Source organism: Equus quagga, chromosome 20 (assembly GCF_021613505.1).
Source record: "Equus quagga isolate Etosha38 chromosome 20, UCLA_HA_Equagga_1.0, whole genome shotgun sequence".
In the NCBI taxonomy this organism is placed as follows: Eukaryota; Metazoa; Chordata; class Mammalia; order Perissodactyla; family Equidae; genus Equus; species Equus quagga.
The window spans coordinates 42,612,702-42,630,442 of NC_060286.1; the positions used below are offsets into that span (position 1 = coordinate 42,612,702).

Below are 17,741 nucleotides of genomic sequence, written 5' to 3' on the forward strand. Positions count from 1 at the left end.
GTGTTTGGGTGTTTGATGGACATGGGCCAGAACCTTACCTCTCAGGCAGTGACCATACAGAAGGCACTTGTAACTGCACTGAGAGCAGGGTATCTGCCCGTCTCCCCCTCCAGGTGAGCATCACAGACTATGTGGTGTTCGACCAGTGCAGCTTATTCCAGACCATCATCCACGCCACGCATTCAGTGGCCACAGCAGCTCAAGTCCCCGTCGAAAAGGTGGCAGATAAACTGCGCATGGCATTTTGGTCTCAGCAGCTTCAGTGCCAGCCGAGCCTTCTAGGGGTCAACAACAGTGGCATCTGGATATCCTCAGGCAAGAATGAATTCCATGTCGCTAAAGGAAGTCTCATCGGTGGGTGTGTTACTTTATTTTCACATTGGCTTGATAGGCAGCTTCACTTTAAAGCCAGCATTTAGAGACAAGCTTTAAGATCTCAACTTGAGAAGATAATTCGGTGCCAGTGGTATGAAGTGTTTTAATGGAGGCATTCTTCATGCTTTGTATCAGCTTCTTTTTTTTTAATCTGTCATTCCCACAACTTGGATACCACTGTCTGGATGGTGTGTGATCAGTGTCCACTGGGAGCTCATTTTCATGTCAATTATTTCACATTAAATGAAAAAATCCACCCAAACCTAAGAGCCTAGTAGGAGAGAATAGTCCATTTCCTAGTGGGAAACTTACTGCACTGTTGAAAATGCCACGCTCTGGCCAGAGCTGTACCTGTAGGTTTAAATCCACATGTACCAGCTGGGTCTTCATTTCTGTGAGTGAACTCCTGCTTGGTGAATTTTCTCCAGCTTACCTCCTCCTGCGTGGCCTCCCCCTGACCCTGGGGAAGATCATGGCTTTGCTTCTCGGTGTTCAGAGAGAAACCAGTGGTTAGCTCTCGCAGTGCTGGCTTGGACCTCCTAATTTAAAGACATTCTAGAATTAGCTGTAAGAGGTTTTGAAGACGAGTTGTAGTCTAGAACTGAAGCTCTAAAGTTTTTTTCATCGTCTTCTTTGTTTAACACACTCTTCCTGTTTATTCTTTCTAGGCACTTACTGGAATAATGTTGTTCCCCGTGGGACAGCTTCTGCAACAAAATGGGCCTTTGTGTTGGCTTCCACTGCTCCCACAAAGGAAGGTTGGTTGAGAAATGCAGTGCACAGGTTGGCAGTTCGACTGTGGCCTAGTTGGCAGGGGAGTGTAGCTCTGTAGACCTCAGAGACGAAATGTGGTGTCACAGGCGAGTAGTCCATGTTGGCTGAGCTGAGGGCCCTGAAGCTGGGCCCCAGAAAGAAGGGGCTACCGTCATGAAGCTGAGTGAGTCTAAAGGCAAAGTGTCCTTCTGAAGGAGGGGAACATACTGTGGCCAGCGGCCAGTGACTTCCAGCAACATGTCACGGGGCTGTTGCGCAATGGCCAGTAGGCTCTAGGCTTCTTTGGGTGCCTTTCCATTTCCCCTTGTGAATTCTGCTGTCACTTCCTAGCAGCCTCCTTCTGTCTGGCTAGCAGCCTCTGCCTGGCCGAGTCCCACTGCCTGTTAGGGCAGACCTTCCCTGCAGGGGCAGGCCTCCTCCAGACTCCAGTCAGAACGACAGCCCTTCCCAGAGCACAGGGTGTGGAGCCGGGAGAGGCGGTGCAGCTGCCAGTGACTGGGAGCCTGGGCAGTTAGGCGCCCCTCTGGGAAGCAGCCGAAGCCTCCTCCCAGGATGGCAGAGGGTCAGATGAGAGGACACTGTGAAGCTGATGGTTCGGATGAAGCAGTTGGTTAGTTCAAGCCATTAGTCCCACTAGGATGTGGATTACTTGGTCGGTACAATAAAACGCTTTCTCCCCAGACTGCTCCGAATACAATTCTGAAATCAGTAAGCTCTGACAACTGTAGGTTTTTTACTGAGTTTGGCACAAATTCATTTGGCAGCAGAACCTGGCCTGAACTGCTGAGGCTACTTACAGTCTCTGTTTATCCTGTCGATTGTGGCTGTGCACACATTTCGTTGCAGGAACGTTATTGCACTTCACTGGGGGTGCTGCCTGGCTCCCCGGGGCATCACTTAAATGTGGCATACCCGTTACTTTAGGTTTTCAAAATCCAAAAAATTTTGAACTCTAAAATGTATTGGGCCACAAGTTTTAGATAATACTTTAGATAATATATTGTGACTGAAGTTTTAATTTCCCTGAGGGTTATTTGCATTTTAAACTGAATCTATTCAACCTGAAGGACTAAAAATGGTCGAGGGAGTGAAAAGATCTAATTTTGAGGTGAGGAGGGGAAGAAGTGGCTTTCCAGCTTTCCACGCCTTCTCCAGTGCCTCCCCACCCTGCCAGCCCACCCCTCACCCCATCACCAGAAGGACAGGGGAAGTACCTTGCTGCCATGCTTCTGAGGATCTGCTGACCTTACTCCCTCCAGAGCACTGATTAAACACACCAAGTTAAAGACTCCACAGCCCATTACAAAATGTCCAAACTCAGAGCTGCTAAGCCAACGCTGTAGCCTTCATAAAATGTCATGAGCGCTACTTTCTTTGATTTCTTTAAAATATCTTGGGCTTATTTCTTATTCACTGGCTGGTCACAGTGTTTCCCTCTGACTTCTGACTCCCAGCACACTGAGTGCCCCTGCTGTGCGGCAGTGAGAAAGGAGTGTGGGAGCAGGAGCTGTCAGGTGCCGGCAGCCCGAAGGCAAAGGCTGCCTTGTGCGTTTTGTCAGTGGCAAACGTGAACCTTTTCCACAGGAAGCTCCTTGTGGCTGAGCCAGAGCAGCAAGGACCTGTGCAGCGTGAGTGCCCAGAATGCTCAGTCGCGCCCCTCCACAGTGCAGCTGCCTCCCGACGCCGAGATGAGGGCGTACGCCGCCTGCCAGGACGCTCTGTGGGCCCTGGACAGCCTCGGCCAGGTGTTCATCAGGACGCTCTCCAAGAGCTGCCCCGCAGGCATGCACTGGACCAGGCTGGACCTCTCTCAGCTAGGTACTGCCTCCTCGGGAGTGTGCTCGCTGGCGCCAGGGCTCTGCCTTACCGCCGCGTCAGAATGTGACATCTGACGCAAGTTCCTGGGGCCTGTGCTTAACTTGGGTGCATTTTTCTATGACGTTTTGTAAGTTGCTGGATTTCAGGAGATTGATTAGCTGCTCCTACAGAGTAAATGGCCCTCTTAATTTTGTAAGGAGCTTTACTCCCCGCCCCTTACAGTTGGTGAGGTTTTCAGAACCCAGGAGAAGCATGCAGTCAGAGAAAGTTGGCACTAAAAACTGTTCGAAATAATACTGTTGATGCAGCTGCTTCCGCCGGTCTACCTGGATATGGCACATTGCTTTGTGCCCTTTAAATCCGGAAGAATGAGAGCGCCCCACTCCAGGACCAGCAGCACATTTACCTGTCACCCCACAGCTAGAGTGCCCCACAGAGAAGAGCTGCTTAGGGGCTGGCCCCATGGCCGAGCAGTTAAGTTCATGCACTCTGCTTTGGTGGCCCAGGGTTTCGCTAGTTACGATCCTGGGCGCGGACATGGCACCGCTCATCAAGCCTTGCTGAGGCGGCATCCCCCATGGCTCAACCAGAGGCACTCACAACTAGAGTATACAACTATGTATCAGGGGGCTTTCGGGAGAAGAAGAAGAAGAAGAAAAAGAAGATTGGCAGCAGATGTCAGCTCAGGTGCCAATCTTTAAAAAACAAATAGCTGCTCAACAGCAGGTGTCGATCGCTGACCAGACTGAGAGGATGTACGTCTCCTAACTGCTGCTCTTCTCTGAATCTCCCGGGGGTGTTCCAGAGCAGGCGGGGGAGCATGATGCCGTTTGTAAATAATAGATTCGTATTCCAAGAAATAATAGAATGAGCCCACAGCATTGGGTTATTCTCCAGGCAAATTTTTTGTTTTGTTTTGTTTTGAGGGAGATAAGACCAGAGCTAACATCCACCACCAATCCTCCTCTTTTTGCTGAGGAAGACTGGCCCTGAGCTAACATCCGTGCCCATCTTCCTGTACTTTATATGTGGGATGCCTTCCACAGCATGGCTTGACAAGCAGTGCATAGGTCCGCACCCGCGATCCGAACCAGTGAACCCTGGGCTGCGGAAGCAGAACATGCGAACTTACCCGCTGCACCAACCTACTGGCCCCTCCTGGCAAATTCTTGATCAACCAGCAGCTTAGATGTAGCTTGTCTGAAGGTGGAGGCTTGTCTGAAGGCAGAAGCTGCACCAGGTGCCTCCAGAGGGTCCATGTGAGCCTTAGGAATACTTCCCTGCTGTACGGTTTCCCACTTTGGTAAACTGACAGCCAGTATATTGTTTGTTAGGTGGTAGAACTGAGCTGTGGAAGCATTTAATGTTTGAGAGTACATGTACTCATTTCAACCACGTGTACTCGTTTAAGAAAAAAAAAGGAGGAGAAAGAAAGCAAGAAAAAAGAGAGGGAGGGCTCGTTGTCTGCCTCCCTCCCCAGCAGCCTTTGGCAGCATTTCCAGCTGACGGGGGCCTCTCACCATCCCACACAGCTGGTCTCAGCCCGTGTGGCTCCTACCAGCTGCTGTGTAGAGATACTGTCATTCGTTTGTCCAACAAGGCCCCAAACATATCCAGCTTAACTTAAGACCCAGTCGGTTCTCAACTAAAGAAGCAAGCTCTGTTTTCCAGGGTCATTTTGATTCTTTATGCTTTTGACCTTGCACCCCTGTCTTTTTTTTTTTAAGGAAGAGTAGCCCTGAGCTAACATCTGCTGCCAGTCCTCTTTTTTGCTGAGGAAAACTGGCCCTGGGCTAACATCTTTGCCCATCTTCCTCCACTTTATATGTTGGACGCCTACTACAGCATGGCTTGCCAAGCAGTGCCATGTCCACACCCGGGATCTGAACTGGCGAACCCCGGGCTGCCAAAGCGGAGCGTGCGCACTTAACTGCTGCGCCACTGGGTCAGCCCCATCACACCCTGTCTTTTGAACCTAATCCCAGCACGAGAGCTGGTCATCTTCCAGCTTTTGAGAGCATTTGCCAGCCACCATTACTGACAGTGACTGACCAGACAAGGCTGTGGCTGGTAGTGGCCCTGAATGCTGGTGCTGGGTGACCCTCCTGCCTGTCCCGGGAAGCCTTTGATTTATTCCGAGATCCTACTGGCCTCAGCTTTTCTCCAACAGCCCCCAGCCACACCAGCATGGGAGATGTAGCTAGTTCCTTCCAGAGGTAAAAAGGCCAGGGCATGGTTTGTGTCCTGTCCACTACTGAATCTTGAGAACTATGGGAGGCCGTGCTCATTTGCTGATCTGGGGCCGAAGCAGAGCTGTTTCCCTAGCACCACGCCCTCCCAGTCCCTCAGAGGAGGCCATCGCACTGCGGTGGGTGCAGAGCAAATGCGTGTTGTGCCAGGCTCCACAGTGCTGGTAACCAGCTCTGCCCAGGGCCTCCAGGCTCCAGCCCACAGCTCATGCCTCCCTTCTAGTTCAGTCTAGTCCTGGCACTGGCTAGCTGGCTAGTGTTGGAGGTCTCCGTGATGCCCATTTGGCCTTTGCTGAGGTGGTGGCCATTCTTTCCAGGGGAGGATCTCAGCTTTGATGGAATTGAGTGAGCTGGGCCCTGAGCAGGCTGTAGCACCCTGGGTGAGTGTTGGGTTACCTTTAAACCTCAATTTATCACCTTTCTAATGGGGACAGCAGTCCCCACCCCAGAGAGATGATGCAAGTAAGCATCCTGTATACATGTAAACTGTCTCGGGCAGGTGTGGCATCCTAAAAGCGTGGCACATGCTGCTTGGGGTCACTCTCAAGCCATCACTAGCTCGACTCCTCAGGCTGGTGGGGGAGTGCTCACTTGGGTTTAACGATGTGCACAGTGTGGGGTCGTTACAGGAAGCACTGCCTTTCTTAGTCTTTATCCTGTGCTGAGCTCTAGATTTTGTTTATTTATTTGGGTTGCTGGCTGATAGAGAAATAATGGATAGAGACTCCTTTTGCCATTTTTTGAACATCCTGGGAGAATGCAGCAAGTCCAGAGCTGGTAGGTTTTGTGTTAGGGCAGGGGAAGTGGGCATGGTGCAGTGAGGGGGTGCTGGCCTTCTGCTGTGCCAGGGTGAGGGACAGCGAAAGGCAGGCCAGGGCCACCAGATGTTCTGTCATTGGCCTCTCTCCAACTATGGTCTGTGTGGCCTGAGGGACGAACAGGTGAATCAAGGGATTTTTTAAGTTATTGTTCAAATTAGGGGATGCAGATTTTGAGTTCAGGTGTGTGCTCCCTGCCCAGAAACCCCACGTGTGAGTGTCCATGGCAGGCTGTCTCAGGCTGCGTGCCCTGGATAGCAGTGAATAGAAAGTGTGGTGCTCTAGGTGGCGTTAATGCTGCCCTACATTGCTTACCTGGGTTAACGGGGATCCTTCACTCTTCATTTAAAGTTGGCCATGGCGGGCACTCACAGCAAGGAAAGGAAGCACAGCCTGTCAGGACTGTGACTCTGCGTGTAAGGATTTTGTTCAATTTCAAACTTCTCTTTCCCAAAAGTACTCTTTTTCCTGACTTCATTCCTCTGCTCCTGCTGACTTCTGCTGGGAAGGGCAGAATCCTCTCTGGCTGTTTGTGCTTCTCTGCTGGCTAGTGGGGTTGGTGCTGTCTCTTCCGTCTAACCCAGAAGGCCTCCTTGGCTGTCTTACCTCTGCTTCCTGCCACTGCCAGAGTTAGGTCTCCCATGCACCTGCGCTATTGCCCACGGCGCCAGCTGTGCCTCCCCGCCCCATGGGCTCCTGAGCTGTCTTCCTACAACACAGCTCCAGGGGCGTGCCCTCAGTGTTAAATGGCTCCATGTTGCCCCTAGAATCGAGTTCCAGCCTTCAGGGTGGCACAGGGCCCTCACAGCTTGACCCGGCCTGCCTTTCACGGGCCTCCTGCAGTGGGGGCTCAGCCACCACCCATTGCCCTTCCCCAGTATGCCCACCCCTTCCATGCCTGGTGTTCACTTCTCTTGCCATGGCCTGGAGTGTCCTCCCTTCTTTTCCCTTCAGCTCTTCTTCCTTCAGACCTCAGCTGAGAGTGTCCCATCCCCTCAGCTCTCTTCAGTCAGTATCTCCATCAGGACACTTTTCCCACTGTGTTCCCTGAGCATCTGCTCTTGCTCTGTCCCAGCAGTCATTTCAGTCTGACTCATGACGCATTTACACACGGAGGGTAAGGGGACTTTGCGGACAGGGACCACGTGCTTGACCATGTCCATGCTCAGCAGGAAATTAAACTGTCAGGGAAAGTTGTTAGTATTTGAAACCCCATTTCTAGATAATTCTGAGATAGCAGTTTTCATTCCTTGTTCCTGATAATCACAAATAAAACTGCCTAACGTGGAGGCAGAAGATGTCATCGCACATAGTTGATTCGCCCAGCTCCCAGTTGCCATCAGCGTGCCCAGGACGTGAGGCAGGAGGTGTTGGCTTTATAAAAGCTGTTCAGAGATGGGGTTTACCTGAGTTCTTCTCTTCAGCCCTAGCCTTTTCTTTACGAGTGTTCCGACGCTGAAAGCATAGAAAGTGGAAGCCCTTCTTCCCAGTGCTGACGACGTGATCTGGGCTACCTCGTGCCAGCATTGACCTTGGGCAGCACCAGGTCATTGTAAAGTCTGGAATGTCACCAGTCTTTCTCACATTGCAAACAGAAATTTCAATTTCAAAGATGACTTCTGCAAAGTATCAAGTCATGCACATGATTTCTACTTTTAATTTATTCTTTAAGATGTAGCGTCCCTCTCTTTTCTGCCCCATACAAATTGCCAAATCATTTGCTGCTCTGAGATTAAATTGAGAGAGTTCTTTAATTAAATGTCTGGCTACTGAACCCAGTTATAGAGACAGTATGGAATTTTGTGATTTATTACAATCCCAGTTTTTGGAAGAAAATTTGCATCATTTAGCAGATATTTAAGATGCTCATAACATTTTATTTCCCAGTACACATACAAATGCATATGTCAGGCACTGGAATATTTAGCAAACTAATGCAATTTGTAATATTATTCGTCAGGTCACAGCATTTAATGAAGAAATATTCAGCGTCAGTTCATGCCTTCAGGTAACAAATAGGGTTGTATTATGCAGTAATTTATGCAGAAGTGTTTTTTAAATAGTAAAACGCCAAATAAATGTGACTTTTTGTTTTAAAATGTATGTTTTAAAAGTAATCCTAAAGGGAAAATGTCTGTTCTGTGGAATAAAGTAAAACTTTTTTTTAGATGGGAGGGAAAAGCAAAGTGGGGAGAGGCCGGAGAATTGCACTGTCTGTGTCAGTCATCCTGGTGACGCTGCCGTAACAGGCCCCAGATGTCAGCGACTTAAGGCCATGGGTGTTGCTTTCTTGCTCCCACCAAGTTGGTCTCCACCTGTTAGTCTTTCAGGGTCGTTGTCCCCTGGGTGGCAGCTTACTGATCCTGCTGCAGTGCTCTGTGACTCCACTGTCTTGGTCACTGCAGCCGGGGACAGCTGAAAGGTCCCCTGCCAGCTCTTTTTTGCTTCAGTTCAGAAGTGACAGATCACTTTTGCTCCCAGCCCACTGTGCAGCACTGGTGACGAGGCCCCCCCAACTCTGAGGGACTGGGAGGAGCTGTGGACTGTTTAGGGAGGGCAGTTGTCTCTGCCACCTGTCTTGACTGTCATCTCTGTGGAGCAGACTCATAAAGCTGCGTTCAGGCGGCCTGGGAGACCCTTCTGCGAGGTAGGAAGCTGCACAAAAGCCCTCGGTTAAATGTTTTCATTTGGACCTGTCTCTTCAATTCAGAATAAGGTTGTTTATACACTAAAGTGTATAGTCTAGCCACCTTTTATATTTGTTCTAATAGAATGTTCTCCTTGTAATGTGAACTCCATGTTCTATTGGCAGTGTTGTTAATTCACTGCTAACTGTGAGATGCTGGCCCAGTGCGTTTTTGTCACCATGTGACTCTTCTCATGATCGGCTACTGCCTGTAGTTCCTATTAAGGCAGGTTGAAGACTCCAATGTAAAATTAATTTTCAATTAATATTTTAAAATTAGCATCTGTTTCTCAGCTGTTTCTGGAATTTACTGTTGAAGGTACTTTATTTTGATTGGTATAAATCTTTTAATATGTAGTGTTAGAGCCCTACAGAGTCTGTTTGAACTCTCTGGTAAGACATTCTATAAAAGATTAAGGAAGGAGAAAATACAGTTAGTTTCAGTGTAAGAGGAATCAACCTCTTTAGGAAATGCACAAAGGAATACGGAGAGTTTTTTGTGTAGTGGTGAGTTAATGCGTTTAACTTGGTGTCACACTAAAGGCACATGACTAGATAGCCACCCAGCAGGATCTGTGTCTGTGTGTTTTGGTGCAGACACATGAGCTGTCATCTGATGCCAGTGACAACTGTGTGAGGTGGCCGAGAGCAGCACCACCAGTGAATGTAGCTGCATCCCCTTTTTCCCTGCTTTAAAGTCAAAATGACCCATCCTCTTACTTAGTCATCAGAAGACAAACCATTCAACTGGAAAAATGGGCAAAAGGAACAGACACTTTACCAAAGAGGATATAGAAATGCCCCGTAAGCACATTAAAAGATTCTCGACATCAATAGTTATCTGGAAAATGCAAATTGAAATCATGACAAGATACCACGTCACACCCACTAGAATGGTCGACATGAAAAAGGTGCCGGAACTGAATGCTGGGCAGGGTGTGGGCAACCAGCATACACTGCTGGTGGGCGTGTAAAATGGAAAAGGGGTAAACTAGCAGTTTCTTGCAAAGTTAAACGAACATCTACCCTGTAGCCCCGCAGTTCCACGCCTAGGCATTAGTCAAGAAAAACAAGACACGTTCACAAAAGGGTCTTCTATGAGAGTGTTACAGCAGCTTTACTCTAGTAGCACAAAGTGGAAGTGGCCCACATGTCCCTCAACAGGTGAATGGATAAACTAACTGTGGCGTTTGCATGCCTTGTATTGATCCTCAGCGATGAAAAGAAGAGGCACTCTGATGAATCTCACGTGTGTTACACTGAAGAAGCCAGAGCCCAGGGAGTGCGTACCTGTGATTCTGTCTCTGCGGGAGTCTAGACCGCACTGAACTGTCTGCGGTGATAGAAATCAGAAGAGTGCTTGCCTTGGGGCAGAGGGGAGGGACCGGAAAGGGGCCTGAGGGGACTTTCTTGGGTGATGAAAATGTTCCATAACTCAATAGGAGGTGAGTTACCCGGGTATATTTCTTTGTCAAAACTGATTAACTAATCATGTAAGATCTGTGTGCTGACTGGCGTTCAGAGGTCAGAGGTAGCTGATGTGGAGGAGTCAGGCTGGCCTGGGTGCAAGCCTTAGTCCACCCTTTGCCTCCTGGCTTAACCACGTTCTCACCGTGGGATCTTGGGCAAGTCTCTTCATGCCTGAGTCCTGATGGCCTCATGTGTGAATGGGGATAATAATAACAAGCCTCATTGTTGCGAGGTTTAAAATGAGGATTTAAAAGACTTAGCTGAGAGCCTGTCCTGCAGCAGCTGTTCAGTAACCATTGGCTGTTGCTCTTTTTGCCAGATAGACTAATAGTCAAATGTAATTTCTCTTTAAAGGCTCCTCCCATTTCCTTTCCTCTTAAAATCGGTTTAATCAACAAGGAGAAATGCAAAAAGAACAATGAAGATTCTGGGAGACTTAGTGTGTTAGTCTTAATTCTAATTAAGATCAAGTTACCTGTAAAGATAAGTTCCCTCTCCCTAAATCCAGAATTTGCTGGTAAGTCACGTATCTGATGAAGCTAATGATGGGACCACGTTGAGGTTTAATCCTTGTGCTTGGTGACTCAGGGCCAGCGCTGACGCGTCTTGACCCGTGGCATAGAAGGGCTGTGGCGTGGCGCCTCGCAGGCGGCAGGGCAGCCCGAGGCCTGAGGGACTCTCCTGTGCTGTGTTGTCCTCAAGCAGCAGAGTTCAACTGCATGTGCAGCCTCATCTCTTCCTTTGAAGTATAAAATCAAAGTTCATAGATTAAATAAAGACTAGTCATTTTACAAAAGTAATTAGTGTGCGGACTTTATTTGTCTACAGGAGCTATAAAACTGACGAGCTTGGCGTGTGGAAATCAGCACGTTTGGGCCTGCGATTCCAGGGGTGGAGTTTACTTCCGTGTAGGCACCCAGCCTCTGAATCCCAGTCTGATGCTTCCAGCCTGGATAATGATTGAGCCACCTGTGCAGGTAAGCAAAAATTGACTGATACCAACTTGCTCCTCAGCAAGACGAAGCTCTCGGGATGCTGTTGATGGGAAAAGGACCACGCCTGCTTATGTAGGCCTCCTGGCAAGTGGGGGCAGAGGTGTGTGCCCAGGGAACAGGGCGTGCCCCCATATCAACACATACTCATTCATTGGCATCCTAATTGTGGAATTTGGTATTTATGGGGTTTAGAGCTGAACAGTTGTTAAAGACTATCTGAGCCAAGATGAAGTTTTTTCTTTTCTCAAAATAAAAATATTTTGTTTCTAACTTTTTACAAAATAAGCATTATTAAAAGAAAAAAAAATCAAACCATACCCAGAAGTGTAGAAAAGAAAGTAAAAGTTACTCAAAATCTTGTGGTGGAGATAATCTGTTATCAGCGTTTTGTGAGTGCCTTTTCTTGTTTGTTGAAGAAATTCTCTTTCCCATCTGCCCCACCCCTCCCCTGCGCCCGCCGTATTTCAGCCTACAGTGTATTCCGAGTGTTCTTTTTCTCTTGACTGTTCCACCACTCAAGTCAAAAGCAGAAGTCTGAGTCTGGTGCACTGTGTAGTTACTCTGAAGTATCTAATGGGCCTGGTTGCTATGCTAAGTATATTTCTGTTAACATTTATAATTCAGGGCCTGTGATTCAGTAAGTGTTATTTGCTCTAACTCCTGCTAGTCCCCATTTTGTGACTTTGTTGGAAAAAACATGAAGTTGCCACATGCAGAGGCAGCGGCAGGGCAGGAGTAGATAGGATCGTCCTTGAAGAAAAAATGCTTACATGGAGACAGGAAGGAAACCAAGGGTTGGGTACATGCCTGTGTTCATGACTGTCTACATTTTGGGTATCGTGACCCCCAAGGGATGGGGCGGCAGAGGTGAAGGGGCAAGGTGCAGGGCTGGTCATGAAGACCCCCAGTCCTGCCCATCAGACATGGGGCATGTGCTGGGAGACCCTACAGTCGAACAGGAGTCAGATCCAGGGTTCTTTCGGGCCCCTGGTTAGTGGTCATGGCCCTAGGGAGGCTCCGTATGGCTCTTCCTCCGTTACAGGTTTTGGGGAGAGTGAGTAGAACGGTGTCTGTGACGACACTTTGGAATTAGAAAGCACTGTGCAAACATGAGGTCACGTGTAATGAGTGATAACGCATGCTCACTTTTCCTCTGCACATGGTGGTGGCTGACAGCAGCACAGTGGGAGCAGTCCACCCGGCAGACGGACTGTTTCGTCACTGCATCGCCGAGTGCTGCTGGTGCACAGTGACAGTAGAGGCAAGCTGCCTTGCGGTTAGTTTCACTGCTATTCCTAATTCTCTTCAGACCAGGCAGCTTCTTGTGGCCTGGCCGCTTTGGTGCATCGTTGTCAACACCGTCTTTTTGTTTTTACTTCTAACGGCTTTATATTGTTTCTTTCAAGAGTTCTAATTCACCCTTTCACAGTATACAGCTCGGTGGTTTTTAGTGTATTCACAAAGTTGTGCAGCAGTCATTACTCTCCAATTCTGGAACTTTTTCATGACCGCAGAAAGAAGCCTGTTCCCATTAGTAGCCACTCCCTTTTCTCCTGGACCCTCCACTCCCCTCAGCCCTTTGGCAGCCACTAACCTACTTTCTGTTTCTATACATTTGCCTATTTCATATCAATGGAATCATACAATATGTGGCCTTTTTTGTCTGCCGTCTTTCACTTAGCATCATGTTTTCAAAGTTCGTCCAGGTTGTAGCTTGTATTAGCACTTCATTTCTTTGTGTGACTGTAATATTCCATTGTATGGCTAGACCACATTTTGTTTGTCCATTCATCAGTTGGTGGACATTGGGGCTGTTCCTACCTTTTGGCTATGAATAATGCCTCTGTGAACCTTCGTGGACAAGTCTTTGTGTGGCCATGTGTTTTCGGTTCTATTGGGTATATAACTTTAAGTGGAGTTGCGAGATCTTATGATGATTGTATGTTTAACTTTTTAACCAACTGCCAAACTGTTCTGCACAGGGGCTGCATCGTTTTACATTCCCACCAGCAATGTATAAGGCTTCCAGTTTCTCCACATCCTCACCCCAAAATTTTTCTTGACCAATTTTTTTATTCTAGCCATCCTAATAAGTGTAAAGTGGTATGGCATTGTAGGTTTTTTTTCTTACAGGGTAAAAAGTTTATTGAAACAGAGAAGATTACTTTATATTGTGTGGGTTACTGAAAGTTCCAATTTATACTAGAATAGTTCTATAAATAAAGGAAAGCTGATCTGATCAAGATTGGTACTTTTTGTTATAATTCAATTTTTTTGAATTGAGATATAATTGACATATAACATTATATTAGTTTCAGGTGTACAGCATAATGATTTGATATTTGTATATGTTGCGAAATGATCACCACAATAAATCTAGTTAACATCTGTCATGATACGTAGTTACAAATTTTTTTCTTGTGATGAGAACTTTTAAGATCTACCTTCTTGACAACTTTCAAATATGCAATATAGTATTATTAATTATAATCACCATGCTGTATATTACATCCTCATGTCATTGTGGTTTTTATTTGCATTTCCCTAATGACTAATGATGTTGAGCATCTTTTCATGTGCTTATTGGTCATTTGTATATCTTCTTTGGAGAACTGTATATTCGAATGCTTTGTTCGTGTTTTTTTTTTTTTTTTTTTTTTGAGGAAGATTAGCCTTGAGCTAACTGCTGCCAATCCTCCTCTTTTTGCCGAGGAACACTGGCCCTGTGCTAACATCCATGCCCATCTTCCTCTACTTTATATGTGGGACGCCTACCACAGCATGGCTTAGCCAAGCGGTGCCATGTCCGCATCCGGGATCCGAACCGGCAAACCCTGGGCCACCAAAGCGGAATGTGTGTACTTAACCACTGTGCCACTGGGCCGGCCCCTGTTCATTTTTTAATTGGGTTATTTGTCTTTGTATTGTTGAGTTATGAAGCTTCTTTATGTATTCTGGATACTAGGCGCTTATCAGATATATGATTTACAAATATTTCTCCCATTCTCTGGGTTGTCTTTTCGCTTTCTTTATGGTGTCTTTTGATGCACAAAATTTTTTATTTTGATGAAGTCTAGTTTATCTAAGTTTTTCTTTAGTTACTTGTGCTTTTGGTGTCCTATCTAAGAACCATTACCTAATCTAAAGTCAGTAAGATTTATACCTATGTTTTCTTCTAGAAGTTTTATAGTTTTAATTCTTACATTTAGGTGTTTGATTTATTTTGAGCTAATTTTTGTGTATGGTCTGAGGAAGGTGTCTAAATTCATTCTTTTATATATGTGGATGTCCAGTAATACCAGCTCCGTTTATTGGAAAGACTATTCTTTCTCCATTAAATTGTCTTTAACAGCCTTGTCAAAATCAATTGATCATGAGTGTAAGGATTTATTACTGGACTCTCAGCTCTGTTCCAGTGATCTGTGTGTCTATCATTAGGCCAGTTCTAGACGGTCCTGATTATGTAGCTTTGTTGTAAATTTTGAAATCAGGAAATGGTTTTTCTTTTTCAAGATGTTTTTGGCTGCTCTGTCCCCTTCACATATTTATATGAATTTTAGGATCAATTTGTCAATTTCTACAAAAAATGTCAGCTGGGATTCTGATGGGAATTCTGTTGAATCTGTAGGTCACTAGGGGAAACGCTGCCATCTTAATAGTATTCAATCTTCCAGTTCTTGAACATGGGATATCTTTGCATTGATTCAGATGTTCTGTAATTTCTTTAAACAGTTTTATAGTTTTGAGAGTATATGTTTTATACTACTTTCGTTAAATTTATTCCTGCCTTTTATTCTTCTTGATGCTATTATAAATGGAATTGTTTTCTTAATTCTATTTTCAGATTGTTCATTGCTAGTGTAAGTTTTTGTATATTGATCTTGTATCTGGAAACCTTGCTAAACTGTTTATTAGTTCTAATAACTTTTTTTATAGATTCTGTAGGATTTATACAAGATCATATCATCTACAAATAGATGTAATTTTACTTCTTCCTTTCCTGTCTGGATGTCTTTTGTTTCGTTGTCTTGCCTAATTGCCCTGGCTTGAACCTCCTGTACAGTGTGGAATAGGAGCAGCGAGAGTGGCTGTCCTTGTCTCGTTCCTCACCTTAGGAGAAAGCATCCAGTCTTTCCCCATTCAATACTGCTGTTAGCTGTGGTGCCTTTTGTGGGTGCCCTTGTTCAGACTGAGAAAGTGCCCTTCTAGTCCGAGTTTGTTGAGTGTTTTTATCGTGAAAGGGTGTTGGCTTTTGTCGAGTGCTTTTTTTACTTCTATTGAGATGATCATGTGGTTTTTTCCTTTCTTAATATGTATTATATTGATTGACTCGTATGTTGGAACCACCTTTTATTTCTGGGATAGATCCTACGTGGTCATGATGTGTAATCCTTTGTGTATATTGCTGGGTTTGGTTTACTAGTATTTTGTTGAGGATTTTTGTGTCCATATTCATGAGGGAGATTGGTCTTTGATTTTCTTGCCGTGTGTTTATTTTGGTGTCAGGGTAATGCTGGCCTTTTAGATGGGTTGCAAAGTGTTTTCTTCGTTTGTATTTTTTGGAAGAGTTGCTGAGGGATCGGTGTTAATTGTTCTTTAAGCATTTGTTAGAATTCCTCTGTGTAGCCTGAATTTTTCTTCGTGGGATGTTGTTTGGTTGCTGATGAGTGGTTTGTGTCTTTCTAGGAGTTTGTTCACTTCATCTGTCTCTACTTTATCAGCATCCCGTTGTTGCTGGTGCTCCTTTATAGTCCTTTTCACTTCCATAAGCGTGGCGCTTGTGTCCCCTCTTTCAATTCTGATTTTAGTAATTTGAGTCTTCTCTCTTTTTCTCTTAGTTAATCTAGCTAAAGGCTTGTCAATTTTGTTGATGTTTTTCAAAAACTATCTTTTAGTTTTGTTGGTTTTTCTCTATTTTTCTATCTCTAGTTATTCTGTTTCCACTCTATTCTTTATTCTGCCACACATCTTGTGCACACTGCTTTGCTTGCTAGTAATATTCCTCTGAAAGCTCCCTGCAGTATTTGTCACGTTTGTCACGCACCTGTGGGAGGCCGAGAAGAACCTTGGGCTGCAGAGGTTTGCAGGGTCCCAGCACGGAGCCACACCCGACTCGGTAAGGGCTGCCAAGTGGAAGGTCTGCGGGCTGGTGGTTGCTGAGCGTTGGAGCTGCCTTTTCCCGAGCCAGAGGCCAGGTATGCAGGAGTGGGCCGGGCGGCAGCCAGCCTTGCCTCTGCTTGTGCCTCTGCAGCCGTGGGGCCACTTGGGCCCCTGGCTGAGTTGTGACCCAGCCAGAGTTACATCGAGGACTGCATGAAACCGCAGATTCCTCTTCCTTTCTCCATTTAGATTCTAGAATAACCTCTAGGAAGCAAAGCTAAAATTGGGGGAAGAAAGCTTTACTTGGAGTGCTCTATTGACTATAGTGATCAACGGCTTTGCCCGGGAAAATGGCCAAAATAGAACAAATTCACATGAAAGAGCCTCAAAGCTGTGCTCTGAATAAAGTAGTGATTGCTGAATGGGCTGTTAAACATTAACCATTTCAAGTAGTTCCGCTGAATAGAACCCCATTTTCTTATTCAGTTAGCTTTAGCGTGCTGTGGAAGAAATGCACTTTGCCGTGGAATTTGTAGATAACGAATGCTTTTCAAATTGGTTTCTGTGACAAAAAAACCTGGTTCTACACTTGCACGGGCCTTTTATACTATGCTTTTCCATGCACTGTGCTCTCCCCAACCCTGAGTTTACCCCAAAGGAGGAATCAGGAGTGGTTCTCCCTGCTGACAGAGGAAGCACGTTACTCAGGACAATTGAGAGACTGGCACCACAACCCTAGTGAGTGACAGAGCCTAGACTGGGACCCAGGCCCGCCATCTTAGCCTGGTCTGCAGTGGGGTCTGGTTTTCCTGGGCAGCTGGGACTGATCACTTAGTTGCTGAGATCAGAAGTGACCACGGGTACTGTTGCTGGGCCCTCACCTGTGCCAGGCTAAGGGCTTTTGCTCGTCTTTCCATCCAGCCCTCACAACATCCCAGTAGGTGATTATTCCTGTCCCCATCTGAGAAAACCCCAGCTCAGGGAGGATCAGGAAGTTGCCAGAGGCCTCATAGCTAGCAGGTGTCAGAGCTGGAGTCCAGGTGTGTGTCACCCCAACCCTGGTGCTGAGGACCAGGGCCTGGGCCAGGACTCTGACTGCAGGAGCCATGACGGAGCACTGTGTCATGGCAGCCGCCACAGGCGCAGTGACCTCACACGTGGTGTTTTAGGACGAAGCCTAGCCGTGTCTTAGAATTGCAGAGTCCTGACAAGGTGAGTCCAGAAGTGGGAGGGGAGACGCAGCTTCCTTAAAAGGTTTTAGAAAGTCAGGAGGGTTTGGTTGGTTCCAAGTTTTAGAATGTAAATGGGGTTTACATGTTTTGAGCATAATCGACTTCTTTCCATTTCCTTTTATTTATTCTTCAACTTGAGCTTCTTGGTGTGCACATAGGATGTGTTTGCAGTTGAAACAAATGGAAGCAGGTAATAGATGCTAAAGGGCACAATGAAATGAAGC

At 46.4% G+C, this 17,741-nt stretch overlaps 1 protein-coding gene across 6 annotated transcripts in view; it reads left to right on the top strand.

Annotated features, from left to right (window-relative positions):
- TECPR2 (tectonin beta-propeller repeat containing 2) overlaps positions 1–17,741 on the top strand; it is a 101,149-nt gene that overhangs the window by 54,162 nt on the left and 29,246 nt on the right. For 4 of the 6 annotated variants that reach the window (XR_006886290.1, XR_006886291.1, XM_046647146.1 and 1 more), the window contains exons 14-17: positions 114–354; positions 1,044–1,133; positions 2,734–2,967; positions 11,019–11,167. Coding sequence is in view for 4 of the 6 variants with exons in the window: in XM_046647146.1 (XP_046503102.1) it covers positions 114–354; positions 1,044–1,133; positions 2,734–2,967; positions 11,019–11,167 (714 nt within the window). In the remaining 2 variants the exon portion in view is untranslated. Of the gene's footprint in view, positions 1–113; positions 355–1,043; positions 1,134–2,733; positions 2,968–11,018; positions 11,183–17,741 lie in introns of those variants that run through there. The other 2 variants (XM_046647150.1, XM_046647148.1) reach the window with 2 other exon arrangements.